This window comes from Oncorhynchus clarkii, chromosome 2, assembly GCF_045791955.1.
Source record: "Oncorhynchus clarkii lewisi isolate Uvic-CL-2024 chromosome 2, UVic_Ocla_1.0, whole genome shotgun sequence".
Classification (NCBI taxonomy): Eukaryota; Metazoa; Chordata; class Actinopteri; order Salmoniformes; family Salmonidae; genus Oncorhynchus; species Oncorhynchus clarkii.
The window spans coordinates 72,000,302-72,020,839 of NC_092148.1; the positions used below are offsets into that span (position 1 = coordinate 72,000,302).

General features: G+C 42.5%; 1 protein-coding gene across 2 annotated transcripts in view; it reads left to right on the top strand.

Moving 5' to 3' along the window:
• The window catches only part of LOC139373271 (inactive serine protease PAMR1-like), a 48,690-nt gene that overhangs the window by 21,048 nt on the left and 7,104 nt on the right, over nucleotides 1-20,538 (top strand). Inside the window, exons 4-10 of one of the 2 annotated variants that reach the window (XM_071113597.1) lie at nucleotides 6,624-6,738; nucleotides 13,715-13,932; nucleotides 14,598-14,705; nucleotides 17,897-18,067; nucleotides 18,316-18,507; nucleotides 18,743-20,197; nucleotides 20,352-20,528. In XM_071113597.1, coding sequence (XP_070969698.1) covers nucleotides 6,624-6,738; nucleotides 13,715-13,932; nucleotides 14,598-14,705; nucleotides 17,897-18,067; nucleotides 18,316-18,507; nucleotides 18,743-20,197; nucleotides 20,352-20,528 — 2,436 coding nt within the window. The remainder of the gene's footprint in view (nucleotides 1-6,623; nucleotides 6,739-13,714; nucleotides 13,933-14,597; nucleotides 14,706-17,896; nucleotides 18,068-18,315; nucleotides 18,508-18,742; nucleotides 20,198-20,351; nucleotides 20,529-20,538) is intronic. The other variant, XM_071113607.1, reaches the window with a different exon arrangement.

Consider the following 20,538-nt stretch of genomic DNA (forward strand, 5'->3'; position numbering starts at 1 on the left):
ATTTTTGTTAAAGTGTACTATAGGAGAGACGTCTGGCACAACCGTATGTTTGGTGGATGAAAGTTAAATGCCTCTGGGTTTTATCATTCAATGAGCTGAAACAACAAGTCAAGACACTGTTAATCAACATCCTGGAATCTCACAATACCATTTGATATGTCATGTCTGGAGTATAGCTTTAACAATATGCAAATAATAAAATGTGCTGTGAGGCACAGGTAGAAAGACTTTTCATCAACAGCAGAAACTTGGCATGTATTTGCGGCTCTAGGCCGCAGGCCTGTGGTTTCTGCGTATTTTGTATATATTTTTCCAGCCTGCAGCTTTAATTTGTCTCCCACTGGAAATGTATTCTTTTTTTCATGTATTTTTTATGTGGCTATCTAGAAACTAAACGGTTCTTCGGCTGAGCCCATAGGAGAACCCTTTTTGGTTCCAGCTAGAACCCTTTACACAGAGGGTTCTACATTGAACCCAAAAGTGTTCTACCTGGAACCAAAAATGGTTCTCCTATGGGGACAGCCGAAGAACCCTTTTGGAACACTTTTTTCTACGAGTGTATACCATTTTCTTACTATGTAACTGGTAACCAACATGCAATACCTCAACTCTAGAAGGCAATAACATTGTGTAATTTGTAAACATTTCTAAAAACATAATTCCAATTTAACGATGGTCATTTTGGCCAAACTGTTCTATTTTTGTTTCATCAGACCAGAGGACATTTCTCCAAAAGTATGATCTTCGTCCCCATGTGCAGTTGCAAACTGTAGTCTGGCTTTTTACCATGCCTTTCTAAGGTCTTCGAAAGCCAAGTCAACAAACAGATTACCGACCATTTCGAATCTCACCATACCTTCTCTGCTATGCAATCTGGTTTCAGAGCTAGTCATGGGTGCAACTCAGCCACGCTCAAGGTCCTAAACGATATCTTAACCGCCATCGATAAGAAACATTACTGTGCAGCCGTATTCATTGATCTGGCCAAGGCTTTCGACTCTGTCAATCAGCACATCCTCATCGGCAGACTCGACAGCCTTGGTTTCTCAAATGATTGCCTCGCCTGGTTCACCAACTACTTCTCTGATAGAGATCAGTGTGTCAAATCGGAGGGTCTGCTGTCCAGACCTCTGGCAGTCTCTATGGGGGTGCCACAGGGTTCAATTATTGGACCGACTCTCTTCTCTGTATACGTCAATGAGGTCACTCTTGCTGCTGGTGAGTCTCTGATCCACCTCTATGCAGACGACACCATTCTGTATACTTCTGGCCCTTCTTTGGAACAACCCTCCAGGCAAGCTTCAATGCCATACAACTCTCCTTCCGTGGCCTCCAATTGCTCTTAAATACAAGTAAAACTAAATGCATGCTCTTCAACTGATCGCTACCTGCACCTGCCCGCCTGTCCAACATCACTACTTTGGACCGCTCTGACTTAGAATACGTGGACAACTACAAATACTTAGGTGTCTGGTTAGACTGTAAACTCTCCTTCCAGACCCATATCAAACATCTCCAATCCAACGTTAAATCTAGAATTGGCTTCCTATTTCACAACAAAGCATCCTTCACTCATGCTGCCAAACATACCCTTGTAAAACTGACCACCCTACCAATCCTCGACTTTGGCGATGTCATTTACAAAATAGCCTCCAATACCCTACTCAACAAATTGGATGCAGTCTATCACAGTGCAATCTGTTTTGTCACCAAAGCCCCATATACTACCCACCATTGCGACCTGTACGCTCTCGTTGGCTGGCCCTGGCTTCATACTCGTCGCCAAACCCACTGGCTCCATGTCATCTACAAGACCCTGCTAGGTAAAGTCCCCCCTTATCTCAGCTCGCTGGTCACCATAGCATCTCCCACCTGTAGCACACGCTCCAGCAGGTATATCTCTCTAGTCACCCCCAAAACCAATTATTTCTTTGGCCGCCTCTCCTTCCAGTTCTCTGCTGCCAATGACTGGAACGAACTACAAAAATCTCTGAAACTGGAAACACTTATCTCCCTCACTAGCTTTAAGCACCAACTGTCAGAGCAGCTCACAGATTACTGCCCCTGTACATAGCCCACCTATAATTTAGCCCAAACAACTACCTCTTTCCCTACTGTATTTAACTTATTTATTTTGCTCCTTTGCACCCCATTATTTTTATTTCTAATTTGCACTTTCTTCCATTGCAAATCTACCATTCCAGTGTTTTACTTGCCATATTGTATTTACTTTGCCACCATGGCCTTTTTTTGCCTTTACCTCCCTTATCTCACCTCATTTGCTCACATCGTATATAGACTTGTTTATACTGTATTATTGACTGTATGTTTGTTTTACTCCATGTGTAACTCTGTGTCGTTGTACGTGTCGAACTGCTTTGCTTTATCTTGGCCAGGTCGCAATTGTAAATGAGAACTTGTTCTCAACTTGCCTACCTGGTTAAATAAAGGTGAAATAAAAAATAAATAAAAAAATAAAATGGCTGTTTTGGAGCAGTTGCTTCTTCCTTGCTGAACGGCCTTTCAGGTTATGCCGATATAGGTTTCCTCCAGCATATTCACAAGGTCCTTTGCTGTTGTTCTGGGATTTATTTGCACTTTTCGCACCAAAGTACGTTAATCTCTAAGAGACAGAACGTGTCTCCTTCCTGAGCGGTATGACGGCTGCGTGTTGGTGTTTGGTGTATGGTGTTTATACTTGCGTACTATTGTTTGTACAGATAAACGTGGTACCTTCAGGCATTTGTAAATTGCTCCCAAGGATGAGCCAGACATGTGGATGTCCGCAATTTTTTTTCTGAGGTCTTGGCTGATTTCTTTTGATTTTCCCATGATGTCAATCAAAAAGGCACTGAGTTTTAAGGTAGGCCTTGAAATACATCCACAGGTACACCTCCAATTGACTCAAATTATGTCAATTAGCCTATCAGAATCTTCTAAAGCCATGACAAAATTTTCTGGAATTTTCCAAGCTGTTTAAAGGCACAGTCAACTTAGTGTATGTAAACTTCTGACCCACTGGAATTGTGATACAGTGAATTATAAATTAAATAATCTCTAAACAATTGTTGGAAAAATGACTTGTGTCATGCAGAAAGTAGATGTCCTAACTGACTTGCCAAGACTATAACAAGACATTTGTGGAGTGGTTGAAAAACATGTTTTAATGACTCCAACCTAAGTTTATGTAAACTTCCGACAACAACAGTATATTTTTTTACATTCATTTTTACATTTAAATATATTGATTAGATACTGTAAGTATTCATCCCCCTGCGTCAATACATGTTAGAATCACCTTTGGCATCGATTACAGCTGTGAGTCTTTCTGGGTAAATATTTAAGGGATTTGCAGACTGAACCAAGGTGGAAAGGTGAAAAGATGGAAAGCAGACTGAACCAGGTTTTCCTCTTGGATCTTATCTGTGCTTAGCTCTCTTCTGTTTATTTTTACCCAAAACTAAACTACATAGGCCTTGCCAATGACTAGCACACCCATAATATGATGCAGCCACCACCATGTGTGAAAACACGTACTCAGTCATGTGTTGGATTTGCCCAAAACATAACACCTTGTATTCAGTATTACTTTAGTGCCTTATTGCAAAAAGGATGCATGTTTTGGAATATTTTTATTGTGCACAGGCTTCCTTCTTTCCACTCTGTCATTTATGTTAGTAATTACAATGTTTTTGATCCATCCTCAGTTTTCTCCTATCACAGCCATTAAACTCTGTAACTGTTTTAATATCACCAATGGCCTCATGGTGAAATCCCTGAGCGGTTTCCTTTCCCCCTGGCAACTTAGTTAGGAAGGGCGTCTGTATCTTTGTAGTAACTGTGTATATAGATACACCATCCAAAATGTAATTAATACCTTCACCATGCTCAAAGGGATATTCAGTGTCTCCTTTATCTTATTTTTACCCATCTACCAATAGGTGCCTTTCTTTGTGAGGCCTTGTAATACCGCCCTGCTCTTTGTTGTGAAATACACTGCTTGACTGAGGGAAGTTACAAATAATTGGATGTTTTGGGTACAGAGATAGGGTAGTCTTTTACAAATCATGTTAAAACACTATTATTGCACACAGAGTGAGTCCATACAACATATTATGAGACTTGTTACTTTCCTCCTGAACTTATTTAAGCCTGCCGTAACAAAAGGGTTGAATACTTACTGACTCAATACATTTTAGCTATTAATTTTTAATTAATTGGCAAACATTCTTAAAACATAATTCCACTTTGACATTATGGGGTTTTGTGTGCAGATTTGTGTCACAAAATCTCAACATAATCAATTTTAAGTTCAGGCAGTAACAACAAAATGTGACCGACCTGCTTGATTCGGTCTTATGTCGCAAAATTTGAAACTATGTTTTTTACATTGGATAAAAGTAGAGACTCAGAACTAGACAATGTTATATCATACACTACAGTTGAGGAACAATGGAAAAGTAATTCTTTAAAAGTTGATACATTTGTAACCTTACTTGAATGTTTTGGTAAACCTACTTGCAACGGTTTTCATATAGTGAAGGAGAGTCGGACCAAACTGCAGCTTGTCGATTGTGATCCATGTTTATTTAAACAAACGAAACACGAATCTAAACACGAACACTACAAAACAATAAACGAAAACCGAAAACAGCCTATACTTGTGTCAACTAACATCAAACAAGGACATTAAGACACTCAGGACAATCACCCAAGACAAACTCAAAGAATATGGCTGCCTAAATATGGTTCCCAATCAGAGACAACGATAAACACCTGCCTCTGATTGAGAACCACTTCAGACAGCCATAGACTTAACTAGAACACCCCACTAGCTACAATCCCCATACATACACACCACATACAAAAACCCATGCCACACCCTGGCCTGACCAAATAAATAAAGATAAACACAAAATACGTCGACCAGGGCGTGACACTACTGGAGAGCTCTCCTGTGTCTACACCCATTCAGCATTGTTCACACCCTCTTAAGCCTTAGTCCCACCCATCTCTTTAAGGATTCACATATGAGGCCAAGTACTGAACAACCAAAGATTTCAAGACTAAAGGCTGGTTTATACTATGTCTATTGACAGTTGTTGCAGTGAAATCATGAACATGCTATTGTCGTACAACATCAAACTTGTCGTTTGTAAATTTGAAAAAGTATAAACACAAAAACTACAGGCTTCATGACATCAGCAGCCTGATCGTACAAAATAGCATAACTACTGTAGTGTATTTTAACACCAATAAATATACCCGTTTAAAATATGTATTTAGTGTATGTCAATCTAGCAAACCAGGCAACTAAAAGCAACTTTTCTAAACACTGTTTTGGTTTGTTTTTAGCTTGTTAGCTAGCTAGCTAATTTTAAGTTAGCTGGTAAGCCAGTTCCAATAATGACCATGCCATATAGCTGACAACGTCTTCACTTTAGCTCATTTGTCTTCATTATTACAGAAAAATAAACTCACAACAAAATCATTATTTACAAGTTAATTGCGAGCCAATTACAGAAAATAGCTTAGTGTGACGAAATAAAAGCAGGGCTTTCTTCAGGAGAATTTTAGAACTTGGACACTGTCTCATTGACCTAACGTTATATCCTAATTTGACTTTGGTGCAGGTCACATTCTTCACATTACCGTCTCTGGTAAACACATACTATATCAAATAAAATCTAAGTTGAATTGTCACATGCACAGGTTACAGAAAATGTAGTGAAATTGTTACTTGCATAGTAGAGTATTTTGTTTAAACATGTAGCTAGCTAGCTAAATAATTAACCATAATCCCAACTCATAACGTTACTACCCTCAATGAATCTTCAGGTTTCTAACCATTCAGGTTCAATTTTGGCTAGCTAACATTAGGCAATAACTAGCAATGCAAATGGCTCTGGGATACAAATAATATTACTATACAGATCATACACATAACATTAGCTAATGAGCCAGCCATTAGCCATGGTGCAGGTGACATTCTTCACATTACCGTCTCTGGTAACCACATACTATATCAAATAGCTAGCTAGCTAACAGTAGGTTTTTAGCTTCAAATGAAAATGACTTTCTGACTAAATTAGAAACGTATAATATCTGACAATGTAGCTAGCTAGACTATATGAATCGTATATATGGATGGACCCTTCTCCCTCTCTGTCACGAATGCCATGGTTGCTCTTAGTTTGAAGATGTAATCCAGAGCCAGGTGTTTTAGACAACAGCCTTCTCTGTGTTCTCTTTTCAACTCACTCTGCGTATTTGCAATCAAACGGCAGAATTTCCTTCATACCCTTAGCTATCATACTCTAAAAAAGTGTATGTTCAAATGCCTCTCCTGTGAAGTAGTGAGGCGCGACATACACATAGTTCACTGAAATGAGTCACAAATGTGGAAAAAGTCACGGGGTGTGAATACTTTCTGAAGGCACTGTATGAGCTACACAACACAATGATTTACTTATAATGACTAGAAACTGGCCAAATTCTGATTCAAATGATCAACTAGTATGCTGTTTTACAGTAACATACAATTACATCAAGAAATGAAAAGCCTATTGCATTGCATAATTATGTAAAGTGTGAGCTCTGAGTGGTTATTTTCCTGTTTACAGAGTGTGGAGGAGTGATCCGTAAACGTCAGGGCCACATAGTCCTGGAGAGTTACCCCACCAACGCTCGTTGTGAGTGGACTGTTCAGGTGGACCGAGCATTCACCATCGATTTCAGGTGGGTGTGACCAACCATGTATTTGACCTGGGTTGTCTCTGAACTTCAAGACCGAGTTAGTTCACTGAACTTAAAAACCTCTACGGGATTGGTGTCCCCACACCGGGACGGTTGAGCTAATGTGCGCTAATGTGATTAGCATGATGTTGTCAGTAACAGCAAACTTTCCAGAACATAGACATGTCTTATACGAGCAGAAAGCTTAAATTCTTGTTAATTTAACTGCACTGTCTAATTTACAGTAGCTATTACAGTGAAAAAATACCATACTATTGTTTGAGGATAGTGCACAACAACATTTTTTTAATCAATTGGTACATTCACCTCTGAAGGTAAATAATGTACTTACATTCAGTAATCTTGCTCTGATTTGAATCCTGAGGGTCCCACTGATAAAATGTACCACAGTTTTGTTTGATAAAATCCATTTGTATATTCAAATGTAAGATCTGGGTCCTACAATTTGAACCCCTGCTGCCTCCGGCTCCACACCCATCACGCCTAGCCATCTAGATGTGTGAAAGTTAGTGTAAAAGTTAATGATCCATCAAGTATGACATTCGTGGGAGCGTGTAAATTTAAATGTTATATTACCATATCATTTTTGTATTTTCTCTATAGTTATAGTACTTAAAAATGTATCAATTTACCAATTCGACACCTTTGGGCAGACTTGATACAAAATATTGTCCAGTATTACTGGATCAATCTGAAACTTTGCACCCACACTGCTGTCATCTAGTGGACAAAATCTAAATTGCGCCAAAACTGCAATAATATATTATGGCCTTTCTCTTGCATTTCAAAGATGATGGAACAAAAAATATTTTGAAAACTCATGTTTTTTTTGTTTGTATTATCTTTTACCAGATCTAATGTGTTATATTCTCCTACAGTCATTTCACATTTCCACAAACTTCAAAGTGTTTCCTTTCAAATGGTATCAAGCATATGCATATCCTTGCTTCAGGTCCTGAGCTACAGGCAGTTAGATTTGGGTATGTCATTTTTGGCGAAATTGAAAAAAGGGTCAGATCCTTAGGAGGTTTAATTCATTTAAGCCTGGTGTTGCTAAATGAAAGCTAGTTCTGGCTAGTCAAGCATTGTGAAACAATCAGTGTCACTTAGTCAGATTTTCCTCTGACATGAAAAGGCTAGACTTTGGCCTCTCTGGTGACCATCTGTAATAGTTATTAATACTTGACCCATTTAAGACTAATTTAATTTCAGTTTTCACAGTTCTATGAGAGGTATTTCATGAACCAATGTCTAGACGAAGGTTGGAACCACACAAAGTCTTGAATAAAAGTAATTGCATTTCATTTATGTGATGTATTTTTTTATGTGATGTATTTTTTCCAAAATACATAAAACTTTTTGACAGGCAAGCATATATTTGAGGGCTTTTATGATAAAAAAAGCCACATTGAATATTGAGCTGCATTCAGTCTGTTGGCACAATACGTAGTACATACAGTAATAGCTTTGAGTGTTAAAATAAAGAGATCCCTAGTAAAAAAAAATAGCATTCTTCACATACACATAAAGTTCCAGGTTAAACTACACAACCATGCCAAGCTCAGACAAGCTCCATGATCAGATGACAAATGTGTCTGCAAGTACAGTAAAGACATAAAACAGGTTTCCAGGCCCGCTTGGGCTATCGTCACACGACATGGTCTATCGACAGGAAGAGATTGATGAAAAATCTCCAAGTGAAGAAATAGGGCCTCATACTGCTGTTTTATGTATTATATGACATACAAGCCACAGAAACCATGAATGAAATAGTGCTCTTCTCTGTTTCATGTTGCTCTGCTCATAGTTGGACTAATGGAAAGTTATGAGTTTTTGCATCAGCCAGCTAAACCTTACTGGCAGGGCCATCTTCTATTTATTACTCACTACTCTTGGCTACATCACGCTTATTTATTGCTGTACTAATGACGGACAACAACACACTCAGCGAGTTACACAGCAACACACGCTGCACGCCAATACTTTTAAGGCCCTAAGATATTCCCGAAAACTAAAACCCAGGGCCAATTAGCACAAGCCCCTTTTTTCTTTTTTTAACTAGGAAAGTCAGTTTAAGAACAAATTCTTATTTTCAAAGACAGCCTAGGAACAGTGGGTTAACTGCGTTGTTCAGGGGCAGAACAACAGATTTGTATCTTTTCAGCTAGGGGATTCAAACTTTCAACCTTTTGGTTACTAGTCCAACACTCTAACCACTAGGCTACCCTGCCGCCCTTGACCTAAGAGACTGTCACGTCCTGACCTTAGAGATCCTGTTTATCTCTATTTGGTTTGGTCAGGGTGTGATTTGGGGTGGGTATTCTACAGTGCCTTGCGAAAGTATTCGGCCCCCTTGAACTTTGCGACCTTTTGCCACATTTCAGGCTTCAAACATAAAGATATAAAACTGTATTTTTTTGTGAAGAATCAGCAACAAGTGGGACACAATCATGAAGTGGAACGACATTTATTGGATATTTCAAACTTTTTTAACAAATCAAAAACTGAAAAATTGGGCGTGCAAAATTATTCAGCCCCCTTAAGTTAATACTTTGTAGCGCCACCTTTTGCTGCGATTACAGCTGTAAGTCGCTTGGGGTATGTCTCTATCAGTTTTGCACATTGAGAGACTGACATTTTTTTCCATTCCTCCTTGCAAAACAGCTCGAGCTCAGTGAGGTTGGATGGAGAGCATTTGTGAACAGCAGTTTTCTGTTCTTTCCACAGATTCTCGATTGGATTCAGGTCTGGACTTTGACTTGGCCATTCTAACACCTGGATATGTTTGTTTTTGAACCATTCCATTGTAGATTTTGTTTTATGTTTTAGATCATTGTCTTGTTGGAAGACAAATCTCCATCCCAGTCTCAGGTCTTTTGCAGACTCCATCAGGTTTTCTTCCAGAATGGTCCTGTATTTGGCTCCATCCATCTTCCCATCAATTTTAACCATCTTCCCTGTCCCTGCTGAAGAAAAGCAGGCCCAAACCATGATGCTGCCACCACCATGTTTGACAGTGGGGATGGTGTGTTCAGCTGTGTTGCTTTTACGCCAAACATAACGTTTTGCATTGTTGCCAAAAAGTTACATTTTGGTTTCATCTGACCAGAGCACCTTCTTCCACATGTTTGGTGTGTCTCCCAGGTGACTTGTGGCAAACTTTAAACAACACTTTTTATGGATATCTTTAAGAAATGGCTTTCTTCTTGCCACTCTTCCATAAAGGCCAGATTTGTGCAATATACGACTGATTGTTGTCCTATGGACAGAGTCTCCCACCTCAGCTGTAGATCTCTGCAGTTCATCCAGAGTGATCATGGGCCTCTTGGCTGCATCTCTGATCAGTCTTCTCCTTGTATGAGCTGAAAGTTTAGAGGGACGGCCAGGTCTTGGTAGATTTGCAGTGGTCTGATACTCCTTCCATTTCAATATTATCGCTTGCACAGTGCTCCTTGGGATGTTTAAAGCTTGGGAAATCTTTTTGTATCCAAATCCGGCTTTAAACTTCTTCACAACAGTATCTCGGACCTGCCTGGTGTGTTCCTTGTTCTTCATGATGCTCTCTGCGCTTTTGACGGACCTCTGAGACTATCACAGTGCAGGTGCATTTATACGGAGACTTGATTACACACAGGTGGATTGTATTTATCATCATTAGTCATTTAGGTCAACATTGGATCATTCAGAGATCCTCACTGAACTTCTGGAGAGAGTTTGCTGCACTGAAAGTAACGGGGCTGAATAATTTTGCACGCCCAATTTTTCAGTTTTTGATTTGTTAAAAAAGTTTGAAATATCCAATAAATGTCGTTCCACTTCATGATTGTGTCCCACTTGTTGTTGATTCTTCACAAAAAAATACAGTTTTATATCTTTATGTTTGAAGCCTGAAATGTGGCAAAAGGTCGCAAAGTTCAAGGGGGCCGAATACTTTCGCAAGGCACTGTATGTTCTATTATTTGTATTTCTATGTTTTCTGCCGGGTAGGGTTCTCAATCAGGGACAGCTGTCTATCGTTGTCTCTGATTGAGAACCATACTTAGGTAGCCCTATTTCCCACCTGTCTTTGTGAGAAGTTGACTTTGTTTATGGCACTTTTCCTTAAGCATCGCGGTTTGTTTTGTAGTGTTTATTGTTTTGTTTGGCATCTTTTTCCAATAAAGAAAACATGTACTCACACCACGCTTCACCTTGGTCCTCTTCATTCAACGGCCGTGTCAGAACTTCCCACCACAAACGGACCAAGCAGCGTGGTAAGGAAGAGCAGCGTGTTCAGGATTCATGGACTTGGGAGTAAATCCTGGACGGGAAAGGACCCTGGAGGCAGGCTGGGGAATATTGCCATCCGAAAGAGGAACTGGAAGCAGCTAAAGCTGAGCGGTGGTGATATGAGGAGGCTAACCATCGAAGCAGGCATGAGAGGCAGCCCCAAAATAATTTTTGGGAGGGGTGCACGGGGAGTGTGGCAGAGTCAGGATTCAGACCCCGTGCTTACCGTGGCGAGCATGTGACTGATCACCCACCGTGCTATGGGGTGATGCACACGGTGTCTCAAGTGAGCATTCACAGGCCGGCGTGCTCTGTGCCAGCGTCCCGCATTTGCCGGGTGGAAGTGGGCATCCAGCAAGAACGGGTTGTGCCAGCTCTGCGCTCGAGACCGCCAGTGCGCCTCCACGGCCCAGTGTATCCGGTGCCTCTACCAAGAACTAAGCCTCCTGTATGTCTCCCCAGCCTGGTGAGTCCTGTGCCTGCTCCCAGAGCCAGGCCTCCTGTGTGTCTCTCCATTCCAGTGATGATCCAAGGCAAGAACTTTCAAGTGATGATTCTTGGCAGGAAGCCTCCAGTGAGGAGTCATGGCACGAAGCCTCCAGTGAGGAGTTATGGCACGACGCCTACAATGACAGTCCCCAGTCCTGAGTCTCCAGCGACGGTCCCCGGTCCGGAGCCCCCAGCGACTGTCTCCGGTCCGGGGCCCAAAGCGACGGTCTCCGGTCTGGGGCCCCCAGCGACGGTCTCCAGTCCGGGGCCCCCAGCGACGGTCTCCGGTCCGGGGCCCCCAGCGACGGTCTCCGGTCCGAGACTTTGATAACACTTAGGGAAACTTGGCATTGTGACAAAGTCTGATTTAAAATATGAAGTAAAATCGTCCTTTATATGTTGAGCCAAAGATCTTAAATCTACCAATATAGATTGTAAACTCACACTCCATCCAAATCCTTGTTTTCTGTATTCCCTGTACTGTTTCCAGCTGGCATCACTCACTGTTCTGTCCCAACAAAAATCCAAGCTTGTTCATTAAAAGGATATACCAATATGTTTCTCTCACCAAGTATCCTATTCCCTTAAACTCCAATTAAAATAGGTCCCAAAGCCACACAGACCTCTGGATGACCTTATATTCACAGGGAAAGCTGACGAAGCATGGTGGGAGTTGACATCAGTGTATTCACCAATCATACTATTTAGCTTGGCAGTGTGACATTTTGAGTTAATAAGCAATCATACATCAATGACACTTCAACAACTTACAATCAATCACTTACAATCAGACCAGTGTTAATACAGTCAGTCACACATGTTTGATTTGATGACTGATTCTGAAGAATGAGATCAGATATTTACAGGCATCAAACACACATGCCATACATTTGTCACTGTGTTCAAAATATACAACTCTGATGGAAAACTGTGGGGATCCGTATTGAGTGTTATGTGCAAATTTACTCTTAAAGTTAAAGTTAGGGTGAACACATCAAGTATCCCTAAGATGTTTCTAATAGTACTGAAGCTTGACTACTAATATAGCGTATGTTTTCTATAACTGGACATGTGTTAACTCAAACATCCGTCGTTGTAAAATGTATGTCTAAAATATGTTCCGTTTTCGCAGCCCGTGTCACTAACAATTGTATCGTCATATTTTACATTTTTGATCATTATATATTTGTGCATTATTGTCCCATTAGTAACAATTGTAGCTTTGTTGCCTCAAATTGGATAGCATTAGACATGATCTCAGCTGAAAGCCTTGCAGATACATTTTTTATAACGACTGAGTCAATTGTTTTTTTTAGCATTGATCTCTTTCGCAGGCGAGGGAAGCTTAAAAAAAGATGACTGTATGAAAAAGTACTCATCAGTGTTGCCTTCGTGAAAAGATTCCATATCCGTAATAGATTTCGCTTTCACCACAATGGGAGGAATTTAAACATTCAATTCTCACCTCCATTTAAAAGGAAATGAGTTGTGCAAAGTAGTGGAATAACTGTTCCAATCACTACTGCTGGCTGTAGTAAAAGTCAGGGGTGTGAGATGGTGCCAGCCAGGATGGCAGCACCAGTAAAGCCAGGTAGGCGACCCCTTTCAGAGCGCTCCAGTAAAAACAAGGGCTCTAGCAGGAAAAAAAGAGAAGTCTCCCTACTCAGAGTCAAGGGGGGCAACGAGGTGCAATAACACACCATTTACATCATGTTTACTATGTATACCACGTGAGAAACCTCTTAATTGGTTTTAAATGGAAAATCCAGGCCTGGCTACTGCAATGAAAACTTTCTGGCTGGAATAAACAGAGGAGTGACAGGATGAGTGAATGGTATAAGTGACTAGCTGAAACAAACCGTGCCAATTGGCTTCCGTATACACACCTTTTAAATGTCACTGCAAGAGAATAGGTACGTTCTCAAAATACATACTTTTTTCACTTGCAATATTTTAGCTGTAGACACATATATTTCCAGGTTAATTCAAGGTGTGGAGATCAATTTATGTGGATTTGTGTCGCAAACCAACCCCCCAAACCCTATACTCCCATTAGTACTTCACATTGAGGTAAACTGTCAATACCACTAAATAAACTCAGTAATAAAATCATTTAGAACAGTCTCCCCAAGATACTTCTAACCAGCTCCCTCCATCCCTCCCTCCCTCCCTCCCTCCCTCCCTCCCTCTCCACCCACAGGTTTATGATGCTGAGCCTGGAGTTTGACCATTCCTGTCGCTACGACTACATCGAGGTGCGTGATGGTGACAGTATCAACTCTCGTGTGATTGGTCGGTTCTGTGGGAACAACAGGCCTGCTCCAATCCAGAGCTCTGGCAACTCCCTACACGTCCTGTTTGTAGCCGATGGCTATAAGAACTTTGACGGCTTCTTCGCCACCTTCCAAGAAAGCTCAGGTAGGAACAGTACCTCCCAGAGTAGATTTTGTACCGAAAGTTGGCAAATTCATGAATAAGATCTGGAAATATATTGTGGTTTGCAAATATCCCATCATAAGTTGAGAAAGTTTAGAAAAATACTTGAGGGCTTCGGTAGCAACCTGAATGTTAACTTATGGCTGTTATGATAACTAAGCAGAGCACACCCTTATCAAACTCATTCCAGGGAATCCCTGCTTGGCAGCCTAAGAGAGAAACCACATAAGTACCAACTTAACCTGTCACTCAGCTCCTCATTCAAACCCAATCACCATGAACACACATGGTAACATAGTACTCCAAGCACTCTACTCAAGCCACAAATACTTACCACAGGATACTGTACATTTTGGGGATGGGTGTTGGAGAGTAGGCGTGAATTTAAACACCAAAGTATTTTCTCACCTATATACAGTTCATACATTTTTTGCCATATCCCCAAAATAAACAATCCACTACAAACTTTGACTGTATTTCAGATCAATACTCAGGAGAGATCAATGGTTCCTCTCCTGGTCTCCTTTGATTAGTGCAGATGAAGGGTGGGAGCGAGGAAAGCCTGCAATTATTTGTATATTTTTTAATTACTGTTATGTAGCCCATGTAACGTGTCTAAGCATCCTTCCTGCTCCTTGTGTTTTCAGCATGCAGCTCCTCCCCCTGTCTCCATGATGGAACCTGTATCCTGGACACGTCCCAGTCCTACCACTGTGGCTGTCTGGCTGGCTACACTGGACAGCGGTGTGAGAATGGTGAGTACACTAAACTTTGGGTCAAACTATTCACAGAGGTGATGTGACTTGTGTTACTGGTGTCTTCCAGCTGTACAGAACAGTTAAAACAAAGACCTCAGACAACAAGCATGTAGAATGTTCTATTGTAAGTTAGAATTCTCCCATGACAATCTCTTCAGAGAGTCCAAATAGTGCTTACAACAATGAGGAAGTCACATTCACTGATCTCTCCCTATTCCCTGCTGTCATTTCCCTATTCCCTACTGGTCACCTCCCTATTCCCTACTGGTCACCTCCCTATTCCCTACGGGTCACCTCCCTATTCCCTAATGGTCACCTCCCTATTCCCTAATGGTCACCTCCCGATTACCTACTGGTCACCTCCCCATTCCCCAATGGTCACCTCCCCATTCCCTACTGGTCACCTCCCCATTCCCTACTGGTCACCTCCCTATTCCCTACTGGTCACCTCCCTATTCCCCAATGGTCATCTCCCTATTCCCCAATGGTCACCTCCCTATTCCCCAATGGTCACCTCCCTATTCCCTACTGGTCACCTCCCTATTCTCCAATGGTCACCTCCCGATTCCCTACTGGTCACCTCCCTATTCCCTACTGGTCACCTCCCTATTCCCTACGGGTCACCTCCCTATTCCCTAATGGTCACCTCCCTATTCCCTACTGGTCCTCTCCCTATTCCCTATTGGTCACCTCCCTATTTCCCAATGGTCACCTCCCTATTCCCTACTGGTCACCTCCCTATTCCCTACGGGTCATCTCCCTATTCCCTACTGGTCACCTCCCTATTCCCTACTGGTCATCTCTGTATTCCCTACTGGTCATCTCCCTATTCCCTACTGGTCATCTCCCTATTCCCTACTGGTCATCTCCCTATTCCCTACTGGTCACCTCCCTATTCCCTACTGGTCATCTCCCTATTCCCTACTGGTCATCTCCCTATTCCATACTGGTCACCTCCCTATTCCATACTGGTCATCTCCCTATTCCTTGCTGTCATCTCCCTATTCCCTACTGGTCATCTGCCTATCCCCTACTGGTCACATCCCTATTCCCGACTGGTCACCTCCCTATTCCCTACTGGTCACCTCCCTATTTCCTACTGGTCATCTCCCTATTCCCTGATGTCATCTCCCTCTCTAGCCCTGTGCAATCAGCATCTGGGGAAACTGTGTCCCATGTCGACAGATGGACCATAAACCACTATGACCACCTGACAGAATTCTGACTTCATGAAACTGCAGCTCACCATCTGAGTTTACTGTATGTATGGATTGTAAACATCTTGGAGAGAAATATCGACCCAGAGCGAATGATGAGAGCGATAGAGAGAGGCAGAGGAAGAGAGAGTGAGAGAGAGAATGACAGATATGGGCAAGTGGAAAATAAGTAAGCAAGACTAAGCTTGGCTAAGCTTCCCTCAGCCCATCTGAATCTGGGTCAGTCACCTGCCTGCCAACCAAACCATGCCAGGCAGCCTTCTACCTCGTCCTGAGAGGGCTCCAACAGGGCCCTGTATAGCTGGAGCTCCTTCTGTCCACAGCTCCACCACAACCCTGCTTCTTTATGGCCGCCTGGCCTGGCCTAGGTTTCCTTACCCAACATCATGGAATCTCGTCCATCTGGTATTCCGTGAGGAGGGATGGAATCTCGTCCATCTGGTATTCCCGTGAGGAGGGATGGACTGCTCGTTTGTGAGGTAGATTTAGGATAACACTAATGTCGTATACAACCTTTGTCAGAATGACATGATTTCAAGAAAGGATTCTTTCCTAACTCTCTGTATATCTCCGATGCAGTCTTCATTTTAGACTAAGAATATTGAACCATAGTTTCCAAGACGTTGACAGGACTTAGTGGTGAATTAATTGTGCTTCTTTAATCATAACATCCTCTGTTAGCATTCCTTCATAATGGCACTATGACTCATCCAAGTAGAGAGAGCCCAGTGTGAGATATACTGGTGGTGGTGGTGGTGGTGGAGACAGACAGACAGACAGACAGACAGACAGACAGACAGACAGACAGACACTGGGATGGGAGGACTTGGGTGTGGGCAAACAGAGGACATGATTGGTTCTCAATTAAACATCCCTATACATTTGAGCTGTTTTTCCAATAAGAAAATGACTCAATAGGGTTGTGCACGTTTTTCCAAGCGAATTCCAAGCGAATTTCCCCTGTCCCGTCCCACGTGCGGCTCAACTGAATGGTGGAAACACTGGAAGGCAGGGAGACAGTGATTATAGGGAGGGTTCCTCTGATGGTTTTGGACTACACTGCTATCAGACCACGGCCAGAGAGAGGGAGAGAGGCATGGGGCGGGTCCTGCAATGCTATGCCCCAATAGCCACAGTAAGGCCAGAGTGATATAGAATGAACATAATAAGTCTGTGTAGGTGTGTGTAGGTGTGTGCATGTGTTTGTGCAGACATGTGTGTGATTGGTATTTAGCTTGGTTCCAGATCAGAGAGAAGGGACCCAATGGTGAATTACAAGTTGATGTGTGCTATTTGTGTCAATCAAGTTCTCTATTTCACAGTCGGGCATTGTCTGAACATTTACACACTATTCCATTCCAGTCGACTAACCCAAGACGCATGCTACTAACCCACATCATAAAAACACCCACTACCTTGAAAAATGGAACAGTTTAACTAAAGCTTCTTTTTACTGGGAGTTTTCTATTTATTCCTCCGTTACAGACAATGTGTTAACATTCCCTTCTGAGCTGTTCTCACTCTTACCAAGCCTGCTGAAATGATCTATTAATAAGGCGGTAAGATGTGGAGGCTGTATTTATAACTTCTAGCTACTCAAAGAAGTAATGCTGAGGAGGAAGAATGGGTTTGTGAGCTGTGAACTGGGTTCTGAGAGCCCTGAAGCTGTAGGTGGCTGTTCAGAAGGAGGTGTGTTAACACTAGATAATATTGTACTAATACCGCACAGCAGTAAACGCACTTATGTTATGTGAGCAGTAGCTGTGTGGTCCTATGTCTCTCTCGAGCCTGTTCGGTAGTTGCAGTGATGAGACAAGATCGTAATTGGATCGCAATTGGATATCACGAAATTGTGATATCCAATTAAATAAGAATGTGTGAGGAGGGTTGTTTATATTTCAGTGTTTGTGTGTAGCACTACATTCTGAGGTCTCCTAATATCTTTGTACATATGTTTTTGTGTCCTTCCAGTTGTAGGGTGCAGGAGGCCCCCAGTACCTGTCCATGGCTCCACAGAGGGGATATTCCATCACTCAGGGGCGCGAGTCACATTCCGCTGTGACCCTGGGTTCGAGCTGAGGGGGATCCGCACCGCCATCTGCCTCCAGGATGGCACCTGGAGCACCTCTGCCCCCCAGTGTGGTAAGAGGCCAGAGAGAGAGGGGCACAGCACAACGAACAATTTAGATGCTTGGTGAAAAATCCAACCTGATTGACCTTAGAGACATTGACACTGTAGGTTTGTTTTATACAATACCATTTGAGACATGTTAACACAACAGCTCCTCTAAGGAATAAACATATTTACAACTCATCTGCAAATTCAATTATGTCTGACAATCTGAATCGCAGCATCACTGATCCTACATGTTATCTGTGTTCCTCTGCAGTGCCTATGGTGAAATTATGTGCCATCCCAGCCAAGCCTGTGCATGGAGACCACTTCCTAGTGTACGGGCCCAATGATATCATCATAGCCCTGCAGTACCTGTGCTACCGGCCCTACAAGCTGAGCGGGACGCACCAGAGGACCTGTTTGCCCAACAACACCTGGAGCAGAACACCCCCCACATGTGGTAAAGGTTAGGATGGGAGCAAGGCATGATGGGAATCAGAGTTTGGAGACAGTGGGAACAGGTTTTGATAGACATCAAAGGTGGACCTACTATTATTAGGAATGACTATGTTCTACATGACCAGACAATTGATAATATTTCACTAGTAGAATGTGTACAACCATTCAGAATGGTTAGCCAACTGTATAACAACACTTATTTCAATCTAGAAATTCACTTGTTTTCTCTCTTTTTTTTACAGTGAATAATACACTTGCTGAACCAGGCAAAGACAAAGGAAATGACAAAGCAAGAGATACAGAAAAGGACAAAGAAAAGCATGCAGAAAAAGAGAAAGACACTGACAAAGACATTGAAAAACCCAAAGACAAAGAGAAAGACTATAATACAGGTATCAAAGAGGACGTAGCTTGTAAAGATCCAGACGCAGGCCTGAGGAACACAACAGTGGATGGTAAAGATCCAGACGCAGGCCTGAGGAACACAACAGTGGATGGTAAAGATCCAGACGCAGGCCTGAGGAACACAACAGTGGATGGTAAAGATCCAGACGCAGGCCTGAGGAACACAACAGTGGATGGTAAAGATCCAGACGCAGGCCTGAGGAACACAACAGTGGATGGTAAAGATCCAGACGCAGGCCTGAGGAACACAACAGTGGATGGTAAAGATCCAGACGCAGGCCTGAGCAACACAACAGTGGATGGTAAAGATCCAGACGCAGGCCTGAGGAACACAACAGTGGATGGTAAAGATCCAGACGCAGGCCTGAGGAACACAACAGTGGATGGTAAAGATCCAGACGCAGGCCTGAGGAACACAACAGTGGATGGTAAAGATCCAGACGCAGGCCTGGGGAACACAACAGTGGATGGTAAAACAGATGGTAAAGACAAAAACATTGACATTACTCTGGTTAACATCCCAGGACGAAACGAGGATAAAACAAGTGACAAAGAAAAAGAAACTGGGCTAGATAAACCTTCTGGAGGTACCAAGGATAAAGTGGACAGTAAAGAAACGGATGACATTGTAAACACAGTGGAGGGAGAGAGAGAAAATGACGTGGGGAAAACCATCGCAGACATAGATGGCAGTCCAGATACTGGGGGAGACACAGACGTGGTACGGGAGATAGGAAAGACAACAGAGATCCCTGAGATAGTGGTGGTGGTGGAAGATAAAGGACAGGAGGAAGAGAAGAAGAAAGAGGATCCAGTAGATAAAAGCAGTGATCCAAACATAGTTGATCCTAATGACTTAAAACCTAGGGGAGACACATTTGCCATAGATTACACTGAGTTAAAACCTAGGGGAGACACATTTGCCATAGATTACACCGAGTTAAAACCAAGGGGAGACACATTTGCTGTAGAGTACACTGTTACGGATGTGTTTGGCACCAATGACATAGAGCAGGGTATGAATACAACAATGTCTAAAGACATTGTGAAGATTTTTATTCCAACTAGAAACAACAACACACAGTTCACCCCATATTCATCAGGAGGTCAGGAAACCGAGAGGCTGGTGGAAAAGCCACACAAAGATATAGGAGCAACTAAAGATATAGGCTCAACTAAAGATACAATGGCAAGTACAAGCAAACTTGAAGAGGAAAATACTGGAAAAGATTCTGACAAAAAAACTGATGATGAGTCTGATGATGAGAAGAGAGAAAACCAAAGCATCAGTGGTAAGACTAATACACTGCATTATTGAAACAGATATTATAATGACCCTCAGCATCTTACATTTTGTTCTTCAATCTCTCGCTAGCTCTCCACCTATCTATCTTACATTCTGCACCTCCTCTCTTTGCCCTCTCTTCCCTTCGTCTCTCCTTCCAGAGGAGAGCTGTCCCCCTCTCCCACAGCTCTACCATGGGTACCAGCAGGTAGTGCCAGGGCTGGTGCCAGAGACAGTGGATTTATTTTGTAATCACTCCTACGCTCTGAGTGGTGACGCCAGACGCACCTGCCAGCCTGGCGGAACCTGGGGGGGCACTCAACCCCTTTGTGTGAGAGGTAGGCACTG